Source organism: Chrysochloris asiatica, unplaced genomic scaffold (genome assembly GCF_000296735.1).
Source record: "Chrysochloris asiatica unplaced genomic scaffold, ChrAsi1.0 scaffold00273, whole genome shotgun sequence".
NCBI classification, from domain to species: domain Eukaryota; kingdom Metazoa; phylum Chordata; class Mammalia; order Afrosoricida; family Chrysochloridae; genus Chrysochloris; species Chrysochloris asiatica.
Genome location: NW_006408791.1, coordinates 1,521,438 through 1,548,215, shown reverse-complemented (window position 1 = coordinate 1,548,215; position 26,778 = coordinate 1,521,438). Strand labels below are relative to the sequence as shown.

General features: G+C 40.6%; 1 protein-coding gene and 1 pseudogene across 1 annotated transcript in view; one reads left to right on the top strand and one right to left on the bottom strand.

The window, feature by feature from the left end:
* The window catches only part of HEATR3 (HEAT repeat containing 3), a 107,613-nt gene that overhangs the window by 31,660 nt on the left and 49,175 nt on the right, over positions 1–26,778 (bottom strand). Inside the window, exon 12 of the mRNA XM_006874385.1 lies at positions 9,373–9,461. Coding sequence (XP_006874447.1) covers positions 9,373–9,461 — 89 coding nt within the window. The remainder of the gene's footprint in view (positions 1–9,372; positions 9,462–26,778) is intronic.
* On the top strand, positions 11,452–13,527 carry LOC102842445 (annotated as a pseudogene).

Here is a 26,778-nt window from a genome sequence, read left to right as displayed (position 1 = left end):
ATCCAGATCTCCAGAGATGGGAAATTTCCACTTTTAAGGACGAGCACACCAGCCTGGAATGGCTAGAAGAACAGAAGATACTTCTTGAAAGAAAGACCTACAGGAAAAATGCAAAACAATAGAGGCAAATGGGCTGTTACTACAAGAACAAACAATTTGCTTGCCCAGGAAACATCAAGGCAAGTGGTCGGGTCCCCTCAGTGCAAACCCCATTCCACAACTAAGACTCAACTGAAATACACGCTCTGATTGGTGACCACACTCATCACTGACAGGGGGAAGTGAGGTAAAAGCAGCAATGAAGCGGCAAGCTAAGCCCTATAATGTTCGGTGGGCTTCTGTGGACCCGGGTAGAGACCTGGTTGGTCAGCAGTGTGGGGAGACCTGGGGACTCGTGGGCCCAGAGTCAGTGGCGTGGACACAGAGGACTAGAGTGGAGAGTGAAACTACCAGCCGATAGGAAGAGAGGGCATATGCACAAGAACACCCACACTTGCAGATGGTACCCACTTGACCTGGCTTTGATGACTGGATGATCAGAGCTCAACCAGGAGAAGGAAGAAAAGGAAAAAAAGAGTAATCTGATACCATTTGATGAACTTGACCTATACCTATGGATGCAGTAACTCAAAAGAGGGAACAAATCCTTACATCAAGAATCATTCCCACCCCCTCCACACACAGAGTAGACAGAGATGGGCAACTTGGACACTGGATACTCAAAATGGGGGGGTGGGAGGACGGCTAAGGGACTACAAAGGCAAGAAGTGACTGGCTTACAAGCTTTCAAGAGGGAACCTAGAGCCAGGGGCATGGAGGAAGGCAGAATCTCCAGTGAGTACTATCCAATCTGTCTAGGTGGAGCAGATGGGTCACTTGTGATACAATAGTGAATAATTGTTATCAGGACTGATTGTGAGAGTTGGAAATGTAAAGGTAGGCATTTTATAGCAAGGAAGGGAGTGATTAACTCTCCAGTCTAGGAGCGGAGGGCTCTAGGATCATCAACGGAGAAAAGCCGAGAGCGGGACCCTACCCAGAGAAACAGCGAGGCCCGATATAGAGGCAGAGATGATGACGTGGAGTGATGAAGGGGCTGGGGACTTTGGATCCAGAGAGGGAGAGGGACTCTGTGCTGAAGACTGGGGGGAAGGGAGGGGTAAGAGTGTAGGGGGCAGGTTTGTAAGATATACCCTTTGGTCGGTTGATGATGCATGGAGGGAATTGGAACCATGGCAATGAAACGATATACGACAGAATGAATGTAAAACTAAAGTTCCCTCATGTAAACTATCATATAAATCACAATAAAACATTAAAAAAAAAAAAAAGAGGATGGGGAACATTTTTGAAGCCATACCTGAGACCAAAGAGAACAAGAAATACCCTGGCACAGTTATAAACTGGTAATCAGACTCTGCCAAACCAGAAATTAAAAAAACAAACAAACAAAAAAAGATACTGAATAATGCAGAAAGAGCAAAAGAAGACAAATAAACAGAATCACTGCAGAAAGAGCAAAAGAAGATGAATAAACAGAATCACTGTACCAAATAGAAATGGTAGATGTTCAACCATTTCATGAGGTAGCATATGATCTAGAGACAAGGATCCTGAAGACGTCCAAGGTGCACTGAAGGCGCTGACAAAGAACAAAGCTCTGGGAATTGACAGAACACAAACTGATATCTTTCAACAAACTGATGCAGCACTGGAGGCACTCACTCATCTGTGCCAAGAAATTTGGAGGAAAGCTACCTGGCCAGCTGACTGGAAGAGATCCATATTTCTGCCCATTCCAATATATCTCTAATATCCCATGCAAGTAAAAATTTCCTAAAGATAATTTAAAAAACTATTGCAATCACATATTGACAGAGAACTTCCAGAGGTTTAACTAGGATTCAGAAGAGGACATGGACCCACGGGTATCACTGCTGATGGCAGATGGATCTTGGCTGAAAGCAGAGAATACCAGAAAGATGTCTATCTTTGCTTTACTGACTATGAAAGCCTTTTGATTGTGTGGATCATGACAAACTGGACAACACTTCAGCGAACGAGTATTCCAGAACACATGACTTGTTCATGAGGAACCTATACGTAGACCAGGAGGCAGCTGTGGAACAGAACAAGGAATACCGAATAGTTTAAAATTAGGAAGGGTGTGAGCCAGGGTTGTATTCTTTTACCATTCAATCTGTATGCTGAGAAAATAATCCAAGAAGCTGGATTATATGAAGAAAAATGTGGCATTAGGATTGAAGAAAGACTCATAAACAGCCTGTGATATGCAGGTGATACAACCTTGCTTACTGAAAGCAAAGTGGACTTAAAATACTTATTGATGAAGATCAAAAACCACAGCCTTCGGCATGAGTTGCATTCTCAATGTAAAGAAAACAAAAATTCTCACCACTGGATCAATAAACAACATCACTATAAATGGAGTATAAGTTGAAGCTATCAAAGACTTCACTTTGCTCAGATCAACCATCCACCCTCATGGAAGCAGCCGTCACGAAACCAGGCAACGTATTGCACTGGGCAAATCTGCTGCACAAGACCTCTTTAAAGTGTTGAAGAGCAAAGATGTCAGTTTGAGGACTAAGGTGCATCTGACCAGAGCCATGGTATTTTCAATAACCTCATTGTTGTTGTTAAGTGCCACTGAGTAGGTACCAACTTACAGCGACCCTACGCACAACAGAATGAAACACTGCCCAGTACTGGGCCAACCTCACAATCGTGGCTAGGCCTGAGCCCATCACTGCTACCACTGTACCAATCCAGTAACCTCATATGCATGCGAACGTTGGACTGTGATTAAGGAAAACTATCCTGATACATTTGAGTTACGCTGCTAGAGGAGAATATTAAAAGTACCATGGACTGCCAAAGAAACAAACAGGTATGTGTTGCAAGAAGTACAGCCAGAATGCTCCCTAGAAATCAGGAAGGCCAGTCTTCATTTCTCATACTATGGACATATTGTCAGGAGGGACGCGTTACTGGAGAAGGGTATCATGTTTGGTAAAATGGAGGGTTGGAGAAAAGAGGCAGACCACAAAGATGAATTGGCAGAGAGGCAGCAGCAATGGGTTCAAATGTAGCAACCATGATTAGGTTGGCACAGGACTGGTCAGAGTTTTGTTCTATTGTGCACAGGGTTGCTATGAGTCGGTGGCAACTTGATGGCACTTAACAACAACAACAGTTGTGAAAAACATCAGGTGAACCCACTGATTAATCTTAACACCATTATTTAAAGACATTTATTAAAGTAAGAAACATTTATAGTAACACCTTTGAATTATTCCTGCTAAAATATCTGAACCTCAATCTAATTATGCCTCTAGACCTACCTACCTCTCAGTTTATAAGAAATATAAGAGATAAACAAACCTGTTAAACATGATTTATCATCATGATAAATAACCCAAATCAGAGAATGTGGGAACTTCTATTCAACAAAATTAACTTATTCAATGAATAAATGGTATGAAAAAGGGACATAGGAAACTGTTATAGATCTAAAGAATAATGGACCAATATATGGATCTTGTTTATACCCTAATTTGAGCAAACCAAGTGCAAAATGAACTTGGTAACACATTAGATAATAGTAAATGTTAGTTTGGGGGTTTCGATGAGTAATATTGTAGTTATTTTGGGTTTTTAAAATTATTTTCAGTGCTAGATACATAATAAAGTAATAAAGTATTTCTGGGAGAAATAAGTGTCTAGAATTCCCTTTAAATACTCTAGATAAGAAAGCAAGGAATGAATGAAACCAAAATGGCATGATGGTGCTGGTCTTGAGGCTTGCTACTGGATGCATGTGGGTTCTTACATGCTTTCATCTCTTTCAAGAATACTTGAAAATCTTAATAAAAAATAAGGGGAAAAAAAACCAGTAAGGTACCTGTCAGAAAGATGAGGAGCTGTGGAGGGTTAGGAGGTTGTGTTTGCAATTTTCTGGAATGAAAAGTAGAAAAGACATTCATAGAACGTATTTATAATACATATATATCAAACAAAAAGTTACAGAAAGAAATCCTACTATCGAGAAAGCAATTAATCTTGTGTGTTTGTGCTGTGGGGAGGAAGAAAAGATACTTTTTACTTCATGCACTTGTGAAATTCTTTTTACAAGGAAGATACATAATTCTTATAATCAAGATAAATATTTAAAGAACAAACAAGATGGTGGATCAGGTAGAAGTGCAGTAAGGAGCTCTGTCAGCACCAACACAGAATACTGGAACAAGCAGGCTCAGGATATAAGGAAGGCTTATAGCCAGGGGAATTTGTGGCAGAGGCAAGAAATCAATTGCTTTTTAATTCAAGATGCTCAGCTGCTCCTGGAGCCGCCATCTTTGGAGAGACCAAGTTGGGGAAGGATCAGAGCAGCCACGGATGTCTGACAGAACCTCAGAGATAAAGGTGTGGACATTCATTTTTTTTGTATCTGTTCATTAATCTCTCGCTGTGTGTGCACCTCCATTCTTGTGACTAGAGGGGGTGTCTGAGCAAGTGGACACCAAATCTCCAATCCTGGATAGTTCTACTGTGCATGCACACAGATCTCAAAATATAAAGTGCAGCTTCCACTTAAAAACCAAATGGCACTGCAAAACGGCCACAGCTAGCCCTGAACTGTTTATCACTAGGAAAAAGGCATGAATGGAGATTGTGGAGTGGGATGGACAGATTTTTTAAAAAGGTAATAGGCTGAAAATTAAATCCTGAGTTACACCACAACAACAAACAGCATCTGGAAATTTCTCAGGAAGAAGAGTGAAAAGGGAAACCCATCTCCTGATCACATCTACCTGGAGGCAATCAGAAAGCATAAAAAATACCAAAACATGTTGTTGTTGTTGTCAGGTGCCATCGAGTCGGAACTGACTTATAGCGACCCCATGCACAGCAGAACGAAACAATTTCCGATCCTGGGCCAACCTCACTACCGCTGTCACACTTGAGACCATCAATGATGCCACCTGGCTGATCCATCTCATTGGGGGTCTTCCTCTTTGTCTCTGACCCTCCATTTACCCAGCATGACATCCTTCTCCAGCGACTGTTCTCTCCTGACAATATGTCCAAAGTATGAGAGATGAAGCTTAGCCATCCTGGCCTCCAAGGAGCACTCTGGCTGCACTTCTTCCAAAACAGATCTATTGGTTCTTTTGGCAGTCCATGGCACTTTTAGTATTCTCCTCCAACACCACAACTCAAAGGCATCAATTCGTCTATGGTCTTCCTTATTCACTGTCCAGCTTTCACATCCATATGAGGTTATTGAAAATACCATGGCTTGGGTTAGGCACACCTTAGTCCTTAAGCTGACATCTCTGCTCTTCAACACTTTAAAAAAGTTCCTGTGCAGCAGATTTGCCCAATGCAATACATCGTCTGATCTCTTGACTGCTGCTTCCGCGAGTGCTGACAGTTGATCCAAGAAGAATGAAGTCCTTGACAACTTCAATCTTTTCTCCGTTGATAAGAATGTTGTTTATTGGTCCAGTGGTGAGGATTTTTGTTTTTCTGACATTGAGATGCAACCCATACCGAAGGCTGTGTTCTTTGATCTTCATCAGTAATTGTTTCAAGTCCTCTTCACTTTCAGCAAGCAAGGTTGTATCATCTGCATATCGCAGGTTGTTAATGAGTCTTCCTCCAATCCTGATGCCATGTTTTTCTTCATAGAACCCAGCTTCTCATATTATTTGCTCAGCATACAGGTTGAATAAGTATGGTGAAAGAACACAACCTTGTCGCACACCTTTCCCAATTTTAAAACATTCGGTGTTCTATGCTCTTTTCTAACAACTGCTTCTTGGTCTAGGTACAGATTTCTCAGAAGTACAATTAAGTGTTCTGGAATACTCATACTTCTCAATGTTGTCCATAGCTTGTCATGATCCACACAATCGAAAGCCTACCAAAACATACACCCATCTAAATCTAAATATTCAGGCCACAGATAAAAACAATACCAAAATACCATAAAAAAATACCAAAACACACACCCATCTAAATCTAAATATTAAGGCCACAGATAACTCCTGAATATGCCCAAAACACAGAAATAGATGACCATATCAGCACAAGTCCAAAAAACGAGATTAAGTGACTGAGGCAAATGAGCTGGAAGTACTGGAAGATAGTCAGGCTTTGGAAATGTTGGAGAAGGAATTCAGAAAAATAATTAAAAAATGTATCAAAACACTATACAATGGAGTTGAGAAAAATAAGGAAGAAGTCAGGAAAGCACTACAGGAACAATCCAATAAGACAGACACAGCACTGGAAACAATTCAAAACCTAAAGAAAGAGGTCCAAATGACTAATAATAGAATATTAGAAATGGACAATACTCTGAAAGGCTACAGGAGTAGAATTGAAGAGACAGAAGCCAGAGCTAGTGAGCTGGAAGATAAATCACTCAACACTACTAAGATAGAAGACCAAGCAGAAAAAAGATAAGAAAATCTGAAGAAGGCCCAAGATTCATCTTGGACAACATGAAGAGGAATAACTTAAGAGTTATCGGCATTCTAGAACAAGAAGAATCACACAAGTTTACAGATGAGATGGTTGAAGAGCTTCTGGGAGAAAATTTCCTTAACATCCTGAAAAGCGAAAAGATAAGCATTCAAGAAGCTCAACAAACCCCAGGAAGGATAAACCCTAAAAGAAAATCACCAAGACATATAATAATCAAGCTCGCCAAAATCAAAGATAAGGACTGAATCCTGAAAGCAGCTTGGGAAAAGAGAAATGTTACACACAAAGGCAAGCAAATCAGATTAAGCTCGGATCACTCAACAGAAACCATGCAGGCAAGAAGGCAATGGGAGACATATATATAAAACCCTGAAAGACAAAAATCCAAGAATCCTCTACCCAGCAAAGATGTCAATCAAATACAATGGTGTAATCAAAACATTGTAGGATAAACAGAAGCTAAGGGATTTTGCCAAAGCCAACCCTGCTATGAAAAACATCCTAATGGAAGTTCTGTGGACTGAGAACCAACAAGAACGACAACCAGAGAATGATGTACATGACAAATGGAAGAGTCAAGAACAGAATAAAAATGATAAGAACAGAAGATCTGGTAGGTCAGTCTATGATCAAAACAACTACATTATGAAACAAGGTAAACACAAAGGAACAGAGATCCATGTGGTGGATTACAAGTAGACTACAGAATAAAACAGACTGTCTTAAATGGAGGGAAGAGTTACTAGAATATAAGGTAACCACAACAGTGGGGTTGGGGTGGGGGGATGTTGGAGAGGGCAATACAAGAAGGGGGAGGAGGTGGAGGAACAAGACAGATAGGGGAACACTGAGACAGGTTTGCATGTCCTAAGTGGGACAGAGGTAAATAGTGATGCATGCTTAACCTTGGAATAACAGGGCTCTGTGATACAGTGATCTAGACATAGTTTGAATAGGGAAAATAATACTAAAATGCCTGACTGTCTTATGAATATTGGTTACCCTTGTCTACTACTGTAAAACAGACAGTTGAGTGGGATAGAAAGGAATTTTGAAAAACATGATGACAAAAACGTGTAAGCCCATCTTCAGACTATAACTGACTGGAATACCTAAAAGTGGTTCTAGAACTTGCCCAGTGAAATGGCCTCTAGCAAACCCTTTGCAGAGTATAGGACCTTAGGTGGACTCTTGAGTCCCATCCAGAACTTTATGAGGTGGGACATTGCCACTAACAAGGACAAGCAGATTAGCCCTGAACAGCTAGAGCAACAGAAAATACATCTTCAAAGAAAGACCTTCAGGAAAAACCCAAAACAAAAACGTCAGCATGCCTGGCTACTACAAGAATAAGCAAGCTGTTTGCAAGGAAGCCATCAAAGCAAGCTATCAAGTTCCTCCAGGACAAACTCCCATCTAACAATGAAACTCAAAGCGAACACATAAGGCATGTGAGCTTGCTGGCAACCACATTGGTCTACTGGTGAGTGGAATCAGTAATGAAGAAATGGGCTGAGTTCAACCACGTTCCATTGACTCCTGTTGACCTGGAGATGAGAGAGAGAAAAGGAAGGGCTGGTTGATCCAAAGTGTGTTGAGACCTGGGGACACTTAAGCCCATTTTCAAAGACATAGCCACAGAGGGCTAGAGCTAGGAGTGAAGCATCCAGCTGATATGAAGTGAGGGGAGATGCACAAGAACACCCAAACTTGCAGACAGTACCCATTTGATCTAGCCTTGATGGCTTGATAATCAGAACTCGACTAAAGGACGATGAAAAACAAATTTTTTTTTTTTCTGAATAAAGGAAACAAGAGTAAAATTGCCATAATTTCATGAACCTGACCTACATGCATGGAGGTTGTTGTTGTTGTTATGTGCCGTGGAGTCGGTTCTGACACCTAGCGACCCTGTATAGAGTTTCCGAGGCCATAAATCTTTACGGGAGCAGAACGCCTCCTCTTTCTACCGCGGAGCAGCTGGTAGTTTCGAACTGCTGACCTTGCGGTTCGCAGCCCTATTTGTAACCATTATGCTACCAGAGCTAGTAGCTCTAAATACCCACAGAGAGGGAAGGAGTCTTCACATCAAGTAGTAATGCTATCCCCTCTATAAACAGGGCAGATAGAGAACCGGCAACTTAGACATTGGATACCTAAAATTAGGGGGTGATAAAGACATGAAGTAACTGGCTTACAAGGTTTCAAGACGGAATTTAGTTTAAGAGTATGGGATGAAATAAAGAGTCCCCACTGGAAAGATTGATCTTGACCAAATGGGTCTGGTGAAAAGAGATGGGGATACGATTTGTATGATTCAATAGTGAATAACTGTCATCATGACTACTTGCGACTATCACAATTGGAAAGGTAGAAGTTATGTAATAAAAACAGGGGAATGGTTCATCTTACAGTCAAGAAAAGGAGGACCCTAGAACCATCAAGGGAGAAGAGCACAAGCAGAAAATACAGGACCTAATCCAGAGAAGCAGTGATGCTAGAGACGAAGACAGAGATGGGGTCTTGGAGAGTGGGGGGGAGCGGCTGAGGACTCTAAATTCACGGGAAGAGAGGGACTAAGAGCTACTGGTCAGGAAACAGACTGGCACAGTGTGCCCTTTGGAGGTGTAAATTATTATATATGCCTGAGTGTTGTTTTTTTTAAAAAAAAAAAAACTATGAAGTGAATAGAGAGAAATATTGTTAACTAATGGTACATGGATGTAATTATAATTATTGTAATGAAACAAGGTGTATGATTTGTTGAATGTAAAACTGAGCATCTGCCCTGTAAACTTTCACTAAATACACAATAAAAACCTTAAAAAAAAAAAGATAAATATTTTTAAATCTTACCTGAGAAATGTCCTCTGAGGCCATTGTTTGTAAAAGAGCCCTCAAGGCACCACTCACGGCTTCTAAAAACTCAGTATGTTTAGCAAATTCTAAAACACAAAAATGATATATAAGATTTGTCAGTCTCTAAATTATTCTGTACAAAAATAGAGTAAAAGAACAGAGAAATAATAAGTTGCTATGGTAAAAACAACTTTCAATATTTAATCTAAAACTTTCAGCTTGTATTCTCCTATAAACAGAATACTTCAGTTGACATACCTGTACCAGTACCCTTTATATTTGTCTTTTCCAAACTACCATTGCTGTCACATTGACACTGACTCACAGGAATTCAATAGCACAGAGAACTGTCCCATAAAATTTCCAAGGGTGTTACTGGAAACTCTGTACAGGATTGCTATGAGTCGGAACCGACTCCACAGCATGTAACAACAACAATTTCCAAATCAGGCTGTTAACCTCAAGGTCAACAGTTCAAAACTACCAGCTGTTTCGCAGGTGAAAGATGAGGCTTTCTGCTCCCGTAAAGATTTGCAGCCTCGGAAACTCTGTGCAGGGTCACTGAGTCGGAACCAACTCCACGGTATGTAACAACAACAACCATTTCAAAAGCAGAGTGCCCCAAGTTCTCCTGAAAAATAGCTGGTGTGTTTGAACCAGCCACTTTTTTGGTTAGTACTCAAGCATGCAGCCACTGTGCCCCAAGCCTCCTTTTAGTATGTATAGGTAGAAAGATATTTACCTGAATTTTACTAACTACACAAGACATTGTGTGGATCATAAGAAATTATGGATGCATTGCAAAGAATGGGAATTCTAGAACACTTCATTGTTTTCATGCAGAACCTAAACATAGATCAAGTATCAGTCATTAAAATAGAACAAGTTTAAAATCAGGTTTAAAATCAGGAATGATGTACACAGGGTTTTATCCTCTGTGAACAGACAAACAATGACAAGTTGCTAGAAACAAGTTAGCAACTATACTGATTTCTGAGTAATACAATTATTAAAAACTGATCTAAAATTTCTAATATATGCATCTTTAACACATAATATCTCGTTTGAATTTCACAAGATGCAAATCAGATGCTTAAAAAACTGAAGACCAGCTTTAGAATGTTTATAGAGACTTGTATTTAGTCAAATGTAATCATATGTGGATGTTTTAAGAGTTCAACTCTTCCTCAGAATTACCAACCATAAAAGATCAAAAAGGGAGCATTTGCCCAGAGATAAAGTTCATGCAAAAGGAAGGGAAAGGAAAAGATGGATAGAAATGTGAAAAACAGAGGAAGTGGGAAGAGTGCTGTTTCACTGTGAGGATTATAATCAATGTCACAAACAAAATGTATATAAACGGTTGTATGTAAAACTAATTTACAAACTTTTTACCCAAGTATCAATTAAAAAAAAAAAAAATCTTATTTCATATACCTTATGATCCAGCATTTTCTCTACTTGGTATATAACCACAAGAAATATGAGCCATAACATGAGTAGATATATACATACCAATGTTCATAACAACACTATGTATAACAGCAAAAAGATGAAGACCACCTAAGTGCTCATCAATGGAAGAATGGATAAACAAATTGTGATATATACACATGCTAAGTGAAAAGGGAAGAAATGTGGAATTTGTGCAGTATTCTACCATTTTCCTTAACAACATGGACATGCACACTTTCACATCTGTTGATCTCTCTAGAAAACACAAGAGAAACTGGTAACAATGAACTACTTTCAAAGGTGAGTTGAGTGACTTTCCAACTTACATTCTCTAAAGTTATTACTTTTGAATTCTGTACTATACATGTATATTACCCAATCAAATAGATACCAAGTGTTGAAAAATTTGGTAATGAATAGGATGAAAGTTGAATAATCTGATGAACGTAGGTTAATATCAATAAACTGCTCACATGAAGAAATGTTCAAAACACAAATATGTGTTATGCAAGGGGGCTTCAGAAAGTGCGTGAAGGAGCTGCAGTGGGTCAGTTCTGGTGTCCTCTCATCCTGGTCTCCCTTTTCATCTAACTGTGTACTCATCAAGTCCCCTGGCAGGACAATCAGGTGGCCTATATGAACCCAATAGCAATGGCCAGATCAAGGGGTCCAGTCCAGTCTTCAGGACTAACGATACAAGATTATTGGAATGTACCAAGGCCCACCTGGGAAAAAGAGAAAGAGCAACTAGAAAAGAAAAAAAGGGTTTGAAGGCATTGGCTGACTCTGAAGAAAAAAATGAATCAGAACTGGAAGAAAAAACTTAAAAAACACAAGCCCCGGCAAGAGCAACAACGAGCCAGCCACAGCAGAGAAGACTTTAAGAACTGTTTAACCCTTAGGGAACTGGATAAACCCCAGAGACATTCTGCTGCTTTGCTTGTTGGGCGTGGGGAATGGGGAGTTAATAGATGTTACTGATTTTGCAATCGTCCATCAACCATCATAGGATTTATCCCCTGTTAAAGTTTTCAGAAGCTAGGCAAAGCATTGCGGTGCCTGGCCCTCAAACGTGCCATGTGCCTTTGTTCTCAGGTCAAGAATCACTACGCAAACAGGAATTGTTACCTTTTTTTGCCCTGCCCATCATGTAAATCAAATGTCTAGGGACATTAGTCTCGCTCATATGATCCGAGAGTAAATAGACAAAGGCTCACAAAACAGACGAAATGCTTTAGAGAAAGAAGACCGCTTAAGGGAAATAAGACCCAATATATCCAGACTACACTCCCAGCTAAGGTTACTCAAGGTATAAGTAGATTTGTGTTATCTTTCAGTAACCCAGAAATTAATTGGAACTTAATCCAACAGCATTTTAGGAGGTTGTGGAACAATATACACTTGTCTGGGGATATTCATCAGCTACATGCTCAAATTTATGATATAAGTAATTCTCAAAGTGAACACTGAGTGGCTACTAATTTGCTACCCATGCTAGAGAGTAAGATCCCCTAAGAACTTGATTGAACCTCAGCATAGTGATCCTGCTTGGTCACCTTAGAGCAGGTGGTGGGCCGGCAACGTCTGGCGCATGGGGTCTCCAGCTGATCTCCACCCTCCCTGCCTTCCTCGGATGGCAGCTGTTTATGCTGGACGTGTGGCCAGAGACGTGTAAGGATCACGTGGAACCTCGGCTACTTAAGACAGAGCCATTGCCATGCTGCAATGAGTCTCAAAGACTGGTAAGACTGAGGAATTCGCACTGACCACCTAAGACAGGCAGCGTCCCTTAAACAATCAATAAATAAGGAGGATTCAGATGCAGACAGTGCAGACCCGGTCAGGAGGCCAAGCCCCTGAGGGCCCAAGCGTTGTTGACCGTCCAAACCATAGGCTCTGAGGATCAGACTTTAGCTACCTAGTAGACATAGCAAATTGTCCCTCATCTGATTATTCAGTAATGCTTGTTAGTAATCTCATACATGAGCCCTGGATATCCACAGACAAATGTAAAAACCTTCCCTAGAAGCCGAGACTGTAAATTCCAAAAAGGCAAGTCCCCCCTCATCCAAAAAAAAAAAAAAAAGCTAAAGAGGATAGAAAGAAACACTGTAAACTGTAATGAAACAAGCTATATGAATGGTTGAATGTGAAGCTGATGATGTGCCCTGTAAACTTTCACTCAATGCAAAATAAAAACATTTAATTCGAAAAAAAAAAAAAAACACAGGGAGAAACTGTTAAGTGGAAGTGAGAGCTCATCTAAAAAGACAGAAAAAGAAAAAGAAAAGAAGAAATTTGGTAGGTATTCACCTTCTTCATCAAGCTCTGATTCTAGTAGCAGTTCTTTAGATTCTGAAGATGAGGATTGAAGAAGAAGACCGTTCACATAAATCTTCAGAAAGCTCCATGTCCAGACAGTAAGGATAGTTTTAAGTAGAAAAAGAAGTCAAAGGATGCAACTGAGAAAGAAAAGTACCTCAAAGGACTTGGCAAAAAGAAAATGTATTCTGAAGATAAACTTTAATCATCTAAATCCTTGTCAGAATCGAATTATACTGAGGCGCTGTGAGCAAAAAAGAAGAAAAGCAGTGAAGAATGAGAAAAAGCAAAAAAAAAAAAAAAAAGAAAGAAAGAAAGAAAAAGAAATACAAGAAGAAAAAGAAGGCTGTTACTTCAAGTCCTGACTCGCCATAAGCAAGAAAAATCAAGATTCCCTTAAAAAGAAAGTGCCATGTCTAAGGAAATTTCAACTGTGAGAAATATGACATATTCACTGAAATGCACGTGTTTTCTTGTTTTTACAATTATTCCTGGACTTTCAGTAGCCACTCAGATTCGGCTGTGTGAAAGGACCAGAATTGCTGCTTGCCTCTTGAACATCTTTTTTGCCTCTTCCAGCGCTTAACTGCTCTGGGACACAGTACACTGCAATTATACTAGTGGTTCAGATACTTGGGGATAAAGTGGGTATTCTTTACTTGTTATTGTTGTTAAGTACCATTGAGTCGGTTCCAACTCATACTAACCTTGTACGGGGTTTCAAAATAGCAGCTAGTGGACTTGAACTGCCGACCTTGCAGTTTAAACGACTTTGCAGTCCAGTGCATTAACCAAAATATCTAATTATAAATAACAGAAATTGATACTGTACAGATCTTAAACATGTGCTCAGAAATTGCCATATAATTCTAGCTAACATTTTGAACTAGGTATTACACTAATATATCAAACTCTTTGCTCTGCAGATAAATGTATTTTGTTTTATTTTTTCCCTCGTATACTTTTATTTACCAGGGGAAAGAGCTTTTAAGGAGCAGGGAGAGGGTGGTTTGCTTTCTCTTTAGCTAATGGAACAGCGTGCCCTTTGATCCTCACACATCCTATTTTTGTGGATGCAGCAGTCATGCTTCCTGGGGAGGTCGGTGCTGAAAACAAGCAGTCTAGATCTTTACTGAGCTGACTGACATTCTTGGACTCTTGTCTGTGCTGCTTTGGGGGATTCCAAGAAACAACCTTTTGCAGCATGAGAAAGCCCCAAAAGCTCTGGTTTACCTCCACTTAAATAATACTGAATATTTTTTTAGCATTAGAACATGCTATGTCATTTGAATTTGTTTAAGCCAAAAGAGCTGTAGAATGACATCAAGAACATCATACAGGAAGAAAGCAAAAAGTCATTAAGAAGACAAGAAAAGAAGGAAAAGACCAAAATGGATGTCAGAAGAGACTCTGTAATTTGCTCTCCAGCATAGAGATGCCAAAGCAAATGGAAGAAGTGTACAGGTACAAGAGCTGAGCTGAACAAAAAATTTCAAAGGTCATCTCAAGAAGACAAAGTCACATATTATAACAAAATGTTCAAAGACCTGGAGTTAGAAAACCAAAAGGGAAGAAGAAACTGATTATTTCTCAAGCCGAGGGTAATGAAGAAAAATTCAAACTTCAACCTGCCATATTGAAGGATTCTATGGGCAAATTATTGACCAATGAAGAAAGCATAAAGGAATACACAGAGTACTGTACCAAAAAGAAATGGTCAATGTTCAACCATTTCATGAGGCAGCATATGATCAAGAGCCAATGATCCCAAAGGAAGACTTCCAAGATGCATTGAAGGCATTGGCAAAGAACAAGGCACAGGGAACAGATGAAATACAGATTGAAAACTTTCAACTAACTGACGCAGCATTGGAAGCACTCGCTCATCTATGCCAAGAAATGTGAACGACAACTACCTGCTCAGCTGACTGAGAGAGATCCATATTTGTGCCCATTCCAAACATAGGTGGCCCAATGGAAGGTGGAAATCATTGGACAATATCACTGAGATCCCATGTAAGTAAAGTTTTACTGAAGGTAATCCACAAACGGCAAAACCATACATTGACAGAGAACTTCCAGAGGCTCAGCCAGTTTCAGAAGAGCACATGGAACAAGGATGACTGTTGATATCCATATGGATCTTGGCTGAAAGCAGAAAATACCAAAAAAATATTTACCTGTGCTTTACTGACTATGTATATGGCCTTCAATTCTGTGGATCATAACAAGCTATGGAAAACACTGCAAAGTACAAGTATTCCGGAACACTTAATTGTGCTTATGAGGCACCTGTACATAGACCAAGAGGCAGTGGTTCAAACAGAGCAAGGTAACACCGAATGGTTTAAAATTAAGAAAGTTGTGTGCTAGGGTTGTACTCTTTCATCATACTTATTCAATCTAAGCAAATAATCCAAGAAGCTAGATGATATGAAGAAAAACATGGCATTAGGATTGGAGGAAAGCTCATTAACAACCTGCGATAGTCAGATGATACAACCTTGCTTGCTGAAAGCAAAGAGGACTTAAAATACTTACTGATGAAGAACAGAGAGCACAGCCTTTGGTATGGGTTGCATTGCAACGTAAACAAAACAAAATTCCTTACCACTGGACCAATAAAAAACATCCACATAAATGGAGAAAATACTGGGGCTACAATGTGCCCAGTGAAAGAGGCTTCCTGCAGAACCTCTGCAATACAGAAGACTATAGGTGGAAGCCTGAACCACATCCAGATCTCCAAAGATGGGAAATTTCCACTTGAAAGGACGAGCAGACCAGCCTGGAGTGGCTAGAAGAATGAAAGAGCTCCAAAATATATAAAGTTAATCAAACATACTATCAAGATGTATTGGTAAGTGAAGGGGGCAGGGCTTGATGGCAGCTTAGGGAGAAGTGTGGTGCAGACCTCCAACAGTAATAACACAGAATACTGGACAAAGCAGGTTCAGGGGACAGTACCAGAACTCTGAAGTACATATAAAGGAACATTTAGACAGACTGAAGACTTACTGCTAGTGGGAAGCAAGAAGGGTAGCAGAAGCAAGAAGGGTAGAATTTTTGGATCTGCGGTTGCCAACAGGTGCCAGAGCGGCCATCTTGTGCATGACGGACTAGAAGCAAGATCAGAGGAGCACATCCACTGCAGTGGTATGACAGATTGTTAGAGATAAAGGTGTGAACATTTTTTCCTGTTCATGAGTCTCTGTTTGCGCACCTCCACTCTATTGACTAGGGGGTTCCAGAACAAGTGAGCACCCCTCAACTCCCAGAGAGTTCTACCACACATGCACATGGATCTGCTCAGCAAAGATGACAGCACACAGAATCTAAGAAAGGGGAGGAGTTTAAAATGGAATGGTCTCCCAGAACAGCTCCAGCTGGCTGAACAAGAAGCATTAAAGTCATACTCACACTTTGCTATGTTTTTGTTTTTGTTTTTCCTTGTGATTACAGACTGCAGTATTCCATCTGGATTTTTTTGCTGTTGTGTTTTTATTTTTTGTTGTTCTTGGTTCTTCTTTTACCTTGGGGGGTGGGGGGACTGTTTATCTCCCTACATTACCCAAGAAGATACAGCAACTGTGGTCATATAGCCAAGCGACACCCTAAGAAAATCCCACCATCCAGGTAAGAGCCAACTAATACCAGCTGCTATACACTAGACAGACAGCCAACACCTGCTACAGTTACTCTGAGTTGAGTAATAAGAAAAGTGAAAAGAGAAGCCCATCTCCTGATCACATCTACAGGGAGGCAATCAGAAAGCTTAATGATTCACCAACATACATTCATCTAATCAATGAAAACACATCTAAATTATTTAACATGCCCAAGAGACAGTAGAAGATTTCAGCACATATCCAGAAACAAGATACAGCAAGTGAAACAAATGACCTGCAGGTAGACCTAGACTTCCCATTGGAAGAAGGGCAGGCTTTGGACCTGCCTTAGAAGGAATTCAGGAGAAGGATAATTGAGATGCATCCAAATGCATCACAGAGGGGTTGAGAAAAATAATAAGTCAGGAAAGTGCTACAGGCACAATAAAAAATAAGATAGAAATAGCATTGGGAACAATTCAAAACTTTCAAAAAGAGGTTCAAATGACTAATAATAAAATATCAGAAATGGACAATGTACTACAAGGGCAAAGAAGTGGAATTGAAGAGATAGAAGCCAGAACCAGCGAGCTGGAAGACAAATCTCTCAATACTGCTAAGATACAAGAGAAAGCAGAAAAAATGATAAAATAAATCAGAAGAAAGTCTGATTCATGTGGGACAACATGAAGAGTAATTACATGAGGATAACTGGAACTCCAGAACAGAAGAATCACAGAAGACCACAGAGTAGACAGTTGAAGAGCTGCTGGAAGAAAATTTCCCTAACATCCTGAAAAATGAAACAATAAGCATTCAAAGAAGTTCAACGAACACCAGGAAGGATAGGCCCCAAAAGAAAATCACCAAGAAATATCATAATCAAGTTCTCCAAAATCAAAGATGAGAGAAACCTGGCAGCAGCTAGGTAAAAGAAAAGTGATATTCACAAAGGGAAACAAATAAGATTAAGTTCTGATATTCAGCAGAAACCATGTAGGCAAGAAGGCAATGGGGAGATATATGTAAAACCCTGAAAGAAAATAACTGCCAACCAAGAATCATCTACCCAATAAAGCTGTCAATCAAATATGATGCTGTAATACAAACATTTCAGGATAAACAGAAGCTACGGGACTTTGTTCTGATATAAGTAATTCTCAAGTTGAGAACTGAGTGGCTACTAATTTGCTACCTCGGCCAGAGATTAAGTTCCCCTGTGAACTTGGTTGAACCTCAGCATAGTGATCCTTCTTGGTCACCTTAGAGCAGGTGGTGGTCTGGCAACATCTTGCGTGTGGGATTCCCCAGCCAGTCTCCTTCCTCCCTGCCTTCTTCGAATGGCGGCTGTTTATGCTGGACGTGTGGCCAGAGATGGGCAAGGATCACGTGGAACCTCGGCAACCTAAGACAGAGCCATTGCCATGCTGCAATGAGTTTCGATGATGGGTAAGACTGAGGAATTCGCACTGACCGCCTAAGACAGGCAGCGTCCCTTAAACAAATAATATATAAAGGGGAATCTGATGCAAACCATGCAGACCCGGTCAGGAGTTCAAGTCCCTGTGGGCCCAAGCGTTGCTGACCGTCCAAACCATAGGCTCTGGGATCAGACTTTAGCCACCTAGCAGACATAGCAAAATGTCCTTTATCTGATTATTCAGTTATGCTGGTTAGTAATTCCATACATGAGCCCTGGATATCTACAGATAAATGTAAAAACCTTCCCTAAAAGCCGAGACTGTAAATTCCAAAAAGGCAAAGTTTTTCCCAAAAAAAAAAAAAAAAAGCTAAAGAGGATAGAGAGAAACTCTGTTAACTGATGGTATGTGGAGGGGATTATAATCAAAGTAATGAAACAAGGTATATGAATGTTTGAATGTGAAACCGATGACGTGCCCTGAAAACTTTCACCAATCCACAATAAAAACCTTAAAAAAAAAAAAAAAAGAAGCTAAGGGATTTTGTCAAAGCCAACTCAGTGCTTCAAAACATTCTAAAGAGAATTCTTTGGAATGAGAACCAATAAGAGACAACAACCAGAGATCGACATATGTGGCAACACCACCCAGAAGTCAATCGACAGATGGAAGAGTACAGAACCACAAGAACAAATTCAAAGGATCTGGGAGGTGACTCTATAATTAAAGCAATTACGATGTGAAAGAAGGTAAAACTATAGGAACAGAGATCCAAGTTATGAGAAGGTCAGGTAGATTTCAAAGTAAAATAAACTTTTAAATGGAGGAAAAAGTTATTAGAATATAGGGTAACCTCAAAGAAAATTAATACTTTACAACATACCAAGAGAATGAAAATCCAAGAAGAAAATGGAATCATTCAAAATAATGAAATTTAAGAAAAGCTACCCATGCTAAAAGAAAGGAAAAAAAAAAATATTTGTTGGCTAACAGGGGTGGGAGGGAAGGCACGGTAGAGCACAGATTAGGTGATACACACCATAGTTCAGGTGTTGGGGAGGGCAATACCCTAAAAGTGGGAAGGGGATGGAAGAACAAGGTACACAAAGGAACTCTTAGGCAGGTTTGCATGGGTTAAATAGGAGAGAGGTAAATAGTGATCTATGCTCAACCCTGGAGCAACAGGATTCTGTGATACAGGGATTGAGGCAGTCTGAATCGGTAAAAGAGGGGAAATAATGCCAAGCTACTTGACTGTCTTATGAATGTTGGTTTCCCTTACCTACTACTATAAAATAGACAACTGAGTGGGATAGATAGGAATATCGGGAAACATGATTTTAGAAAATGTGTAAGCCCGTCTTCAGCCAATAACTGACTGGAATACCTAAAAAGGAGCTCTAGAACTTCCCCCCAGTGAAACAGGCTTTTTGCAGAGCCTTTGTAGTGTATAGAACCGTAGGCAGAATCCTGAGCCTCATCCAGAACTTTCTGAGGTAGGAAAGACATTCCCACTTCAAAGGACATGCAAACCAGCCTGGAGTGGCTAAAGGAATAGAAGATACTTCTTCAAAGGAAGATCAGGAGGAAAAACTGATTGGCTACTACAGGAACAAGCAAGTTGTTCGCTAGGGAGCCATCAAGGCGAGTAATCAAGTCCCTTCAGGACAAACCCCTCTCCAAGACTAAAACTCAAAGGCAACACATAAGCCATGTAAGCTTGCAGGGGACCACATTGGTCTATTGGTGAGTGGAAGTGGGAAAAAGGCAGCAATGAAGATATGGGCTAAGTTTGACCATGTTCCATAAACTCTGTCGACACGAAGATGAGAGAGGGAAGAGGCAGGGCTGGTTGGTCTGAAGTGTGGTGAGACAAGGACCTAGCCACAGAGGGCTACAGACGAGAGCAAAACATTCAACTAATATTAAGAGAGAAGAGATGCACAAGAACTCATTTGACCTAGCTTCTATGGCTTGATGATCAGAACTCAAATAGAGGAAGATAAAGAAATGTGATAAAGGAAACAAGTGTAAATTGCTACAATTTGATGAACTTGACCTATACTTATGGATGCTAGATCAAAATACCAACCAAGTGGGAAGGAGTCTTCACATCAAGGATCAAACATACCCCACCTCTGTACACAGGGTTGATAGGACAGGCAAGTTAAACATTGGCTACCTAAAATGGGGGGGGGGCTATAGTACCGGTGTGGTGCTGTGGGATAATGCGTCAGAAGACAAAGTTGTTTGAACTGCAAGGCCAGTGGTTCAAACCCACCAGCTACTCCTTGGAAACGCTACAGAGGGTCACTATGAGTCAGAATCAACTCAGCAGCACTTAACAACAACAATAAAGGCACAAAGTGGCTGGATTACAAGTTTTCAAGAGGGAGTTTAGTTTCAGATCCAGACTGAATAGTATTCATCTTGTCTGGAGGGGTCTGGTGAAAGGAGATGGGGATAAGATTCTTACGATTCAGTAGTGAGTAATTGTTATCATGACTAACTGCGATTGTAGTTAATCATGATAACTGTAAAGGTAGAAGTTTTGTAACATAAAGGGGTGAGTAGTTAATCTTACATTCCAAGAACACAGACCCTAGAAACATGAGCAAAATGTGGGAACCTACAGAGAGAAGCAGCCACACCAGAGATGGAGCCAAAGATGATGACATGGAGAGACAGAGCAGCTGAGGACTCTAGACTTATGGAAAGATAAAGGTTGTGTGCTGGTGGCCAGGAGGCAGGCTTGCAGAATGGGCCCTTGAGTTGTTTAAATGATTTATATATAGTCCTGAGTGTTTCTGTGTGCATCAAAAAACAATAAAACAAAAGGGAATAGAAGCAAATGCTGTCGAATGGTGATGCATGGAGGGGATTGTAATCATCGCAATGATATGAAATACAATAGGAAGAGTGCAAAACTGATGTTCTCTGATGTAAACTATCATTCAATACATGATGGTGGTGGTGGTGGTGGTGATGTGCTGTGGAGTTGGAACCGACTCACAGCGAACCAGTACAGGTTTTCCAAGGCTGTAAATCTTTACGGGAGCAGAAAGCCTCAGCTTTCTCCCGCAGAACAGCTGGTAATTTTGAACTGCTGACGGTAAGGTTCGCAGCCCAATTCGTAACCACTATGCTACCAGAGCTCCTTCAATACATGATACAAGCTTTGATACAACAAGCTTGAAAAATAACAGATGTATTGGTAATTACTGGCGACTGGAATGCAAAGGTTGGAAACAAAGAGGAAGAAGGATCAGTAGTTGGAAATATGACCTTGGTGATAGAAATGATGCTGGAGATCACATGATACTTTTGCAAGACCAATGACTTTGTTGCAAATAACTCCTTTAAGCAACATAAAAAATGACTATACACATGCACAAGAACACCCACACTTGCAGATAATAACGACTTAACCTGGCTTCGATGGCTCGATGATCAAAGCTCAACTAGAAGAAGAAAGAAGAGGAAAAAAATAGTAATCTGATATAATTTGATGAACTTGAGCTACACCTGACCTACACTTATGGATGCAGCAGCTCAAAAGATGGAACAAATCTTTGCAGTGAGGATCATTCCCACTCCCTCGATACACAGGGTGCACAGGGATGGGCAACTTAGACATTGGCTACCCAAAATAAGGGCTACAAAGGCAAGAAGTGACTGGCTTACAAGCTTTCAAGAGGGAGCCTAGACCTAGAGGGCACGGAAGAAGGAAGAATCTCCACTGAGTAGAAGCCAATCTGCGTGGGCAGGGTTGATGAAAGGAGATGGGGATAGTACTCATGTGGTACAATAGTGAGTAATTACTATCAGGACTGGCTGTAAGGGTTGGAAACGTAAAGGCAGACGTTTTGCTGCAAAAGGAGGGTAGTGCAGGAGCGGTGGTCCCTATGACCATCAAGAGATGAGAGTGGAGTGTAGGACCCTACCCAGAGAAAACAGTGACGCCAGAGATGGAGGCAGAGACGATGACGTGGAGAGATGGAGTGACTGGGAATTCTAGACATGAGAAAGAGGGGGGCTGTGTGCTGATGACCAGGGGGTAGGCTTTCAGAGTATACCCTTTGGTTGTTTGATGATGCATGGAGGGGACTGTAACCATGGCAATGTAACGATATATGATAGGATGAATGTAAAGCAAATGTTCTCCTTTGTAAACTATAACATAATTCACAATAAAACATTTTTTAAAAAGTGTAAAAAAATAGTAACTTAGAAACATGTATATGTTGTATGCTACGTCCTACTGTGATACTGTAGGATAAGTACTGGAATGCTAACAGCAAGGTCAGTAACTCAAATCCTTCATTCTTGCTTCTAAGGAGCATTTCAGTTTTATTTTTTCTAAGATGCATTTGTTCATTTTTTCTAGCAGCCCAAACTTATTAAATATTCCTTGCCAACACCAAAAAACAACAAAACAAAAAAAATTACTATACACATAGATCTTACCAGATGGAATAAACAGAAATCAAAATGGACTATATCTGTGGAAAGATAAAGAGCTAAAGTTCCATATCATCTGCCAAAACAAAATCAGTACAGACTGTGTAACAGACCATCAATTGCTTCTATGCAAGTTAAGACTGAAGCTGATGAAAATTAAAACACGTCTCCAGAAGCTAAAATATGACCTGTGACATATCCCATTTGAATTTATAGATCATGGCAAGAACAGATTTGATGCATTACGTACTAATGACTGAAGACCAGAAGAGTTGTGGGATGAATTCAGGAACATCACACAGGAACAAAGAAAATTGCCTTTAAAAAGGCAAGAAAAAACATCTCTACAAGAAAAAGACAACCCAATTAAAAAATGGGCACAGGACATGAACAGACACTTCACCAAGGAAGAGATCTGGCAGCCAACAAACATATGAAGAAATGTTCACAATCACTAGCCACTTGAGTACCAACTCATAATGACCTTATGCAGAGCAGAATGAAACAGTGCCCGATCCTGAGCCAACCTCACTACTGTTGCCACACTTGAGTCCATCAATGCTGCCACTTGGCCAATCCATCTTGTTGGGGGTCTTCCTCGTTTTCTCTGACCCTCCAACTTACCAAACATGATATCCCTCTCCAGCGACTGGTCCCTCCTGATAATATGTCCGAAGTATGAGAGACAAAGTTTGGCCATCTTGGCCTCCAAGGAGCACTCTGGCTGCACTTCTTCCAACACAGATCTGTTGGTTCTTTTGGCAGCCCATGGCACTTTCAATATTCTCCTGCAACACCATAGCTCAAAAGCATCAATTCTTCTACGGTCTTCCTTATTCACTGTCCAGCTTTCGCATCCAGAGAGATGCATATTAAAACAACAATGAGTTATCATCTCACACCAGAAATAACAGCAAAGATAAAGAAAACAGAGGAAAATAAATGCTGGCGAGGATCAGGAGAGACTAGGATGCTCCTACATTGCTGGTGGGATTGCAAAATGGTCCATCCTCTCTGGAAAGTAATATGGTGCTTCCTCAGAAGTTTGGAATTAGAAATCTTATGATCCAGCAATTCTTCTACTTGGTATTTACCCACAAGAAATACAAGCCATAACACTAGTAGATATATGCACACCAATGTAATAGCAGCACTATTTACAATAGCAAAAAGATGGAGACAGCCAAAGTGCCCATCATCTGAAGAATGGATAAACAAACTGTGGAACATACACACAATGGAATATTATGCTACCTAGAAGAATAAAAAGGAAGCTGCAAGCCACTGCATAAATTGGATGAACCTTGAGGAAATTATGTTGAGAGAAATTAGTCAGTCACAAAAAGAGAAATACTGCATAGGACCACTACTGTGAAAGATTAAGAAAAAGAACCCACACTAAAAGGGGGTGAAAAATTATTTGTTGGTTACAGGGATGCATGGGGTGGGTTGAGGGGAGGGAGGGAAAGGTGGAGCACAGGATAGCTTGGGTGCTCGGGGGTGGGGAAGTAATACACAAGAAGGGGGAAGGGAATGGAAGAACAAGGAGGATGGGAGAACAGTTAAGCAGGTTTGCATGGTCCAAGTGGGACAGAGGTAAATAATGATGTAGCAAAACCTTGGAAAAACAGGGCTCTGGGATACAGGGATTGAGGCATGGTTTGTATGGAAAAAAGGGGGGAAATAATGTTAAGAAGTTGGCCCAGGATCAGACATTGTTTCGTTCTGCTGTGCATGAGGTCGCTATGAGTCGGTTCCGACTCGATGGCACCTGGCAACAACAACAACAACAATGTTAAGATGCTTGGCTGTCTTCTGAATCTTGGTTTCCCTTACATACCACGATAAAATATACACTTGAGGGGGAGAGAAAATAGCTAGAAATATCACCATAGAAAGCTTGTAAGTCTGTCTTCAGTCTATAACTGATTGGAATACCTAAAATGGGGCTAGAACTTGCCCAGTAAAGGAGGCTTCCTGTAGAGTCTTTGAATTGTATAAAATCATAGGTGGAAACTTGAACCCCATCTAGAATTTTCTCTTGTGGGAAATTTCCACTTGAAAGGACAAGCACACCAGCCTGTAATGGCTAGAAGAACAGAAGCTATTTCTTGAAAGACTGGCTGGAAAAATCAAAAACAATAAGGTCAGTCCAACTGACTACAAGAACAAGCAAGTTGTTCACCCTGGAGCCATCAAGTCAAGTGGTCAGGTTCCCTCAGAGCAAACCCCCTTCCAAGACTCAGATTCAAGGGGAATACACGAGTAGGCATGTGGTCTGTCTGGTGACCACACTGGTCACCAATAAGGGGAAGTGGGGGAAAAATAGCAATGAAGTTGTGAGCTAAGTCCGACCATGTTCAATACTCCTGTGAACCCAGATTGAGACCTGGTTGGTTAACTGTATGGCAAGACCTAGGAACTCCTGGGCCCAGAGACAGGGACATGGCCACAGAGGAACTGAGTGGAGCATGAAGCGTCCAGCTGGTATGAAGTGAGGGGAGATGCACAAGGATATCCATACTTGCAGATAGTACCACTTGACATGGCTTCAATGGCTGGATGATCAGAACTCGACTAGAAGAAGAAAGAGGAGGAAAAAAAAAGAGTAATCTGCTACAATTTGATGAACTTGACCTAGACTTATGGATGTAGTAACTCAAAAGAGGTAACAAATCTTTACATTGAGGGTCATTTCCACCCCCTCGGTAAACAGGATTGACAGAGATGAACAACTTAGATATTGGCTACCTGGGGGGGTTGGGGTGGGGATACTAAGGCAAGAAGTGACTGGTTTACAAGCTTTCAAGAGGGAGCTTAATTCCACAGAGGGCGGGGCAAGACAGAATCTCCACTGAGTGGTTTCCAATCTGTCTGGATGGGGCTGATAAAAGGAGATGGTGATAAGACTCTTATAGTACAATAGTGAATAACTGCTATCAGGACTGACTGTGAGTGTCGCAAATGTAAAGGTAGATGTTTTCTAACAAAAGGAGGGGAGTGATTGATTTTTGTAGTCCAGGAGCAGAGGTCCCTGGGACCATCAAGAGAGAGGAGTAGACAGTGGGACCCTACCCAGAGAAGTAGTGACCCCAGAGATGGAGGCAGAGATGATGATGTGGAAAGATGGAGCAGCTGGAAACTGTAAACTCGGAGAGAAAGCGGTTGTGTGCTGGTGGCCGGAGCGCAGGCTTGTGGAGTATATCCTTTGGTTGGTTGATGATGCAGGGAGGGGATTGTAACCATTGCAATGAAATGAACTACAATAGGATGTATGTGAAGCTTATGTTCTCCCTTGTAAGCTATCACATAATTCACACACCAAAAAAAAAGGCAAGAAAGAAGAAAAAGACCAATTTGGCTATCAGAAGAGACTATGAAACATGCTCTCCAGCATAGAGATGATACAGCAAATGGAAGAACTGAGGTAAAAGAGCCTAACAAAAAATTTCAAAGGGCCGCTTGAAAAGACAAGATCAAATATTTTAATGAAATGTGCAAAGACCCAAAGTTAAAAAACCAAAAGGTTAGATCACACTCAGCTTTCTCAAGCTGAGAAAACAGAAGAAAACACTTCTCCTCGATTTGTAACACTGAAGGATTCTAATGGTAAAATATTGGATGAGGCAGAAAGCATCAAAAGAAAATGGAATGAATACACAGACTCACTGTACCCAAAAGAAACTGTCAATGTTTAACCATTTCAAGAGGTAGCACAGGATCAAAAGTGAACAATACTGAAAGAAGAAGCCCAAACTGCATTGAAGACATTGGCAAAGAACAAGCCTCCTGGAATTGATGGAATACATGTTGAAATCTTTCAAAAAAACTGATGCAGCAGTGAAGGTACTCACTCATCTATGTCTAGAAATTTGGAAGACAACTACTTGGCCAACTGATTCGGAGAGATCTGTATCTGTACCCGTTCCAAAGAGAAGTGACCCAATGAAATGCAGAAATAATTGGACAATATCATGAATATCGCATACAAAACATCTCAAAAAGAGCTCCAACAGTACATTGATAGATAGCAACCAAGAATTATATACCCAGCAAAGAGTCCATCTCAGAATAAACAAAAATTAAGGACTAGGTAAAAGTCAAGCCAATGCTCCAAAATATACTAAAGGTAATTC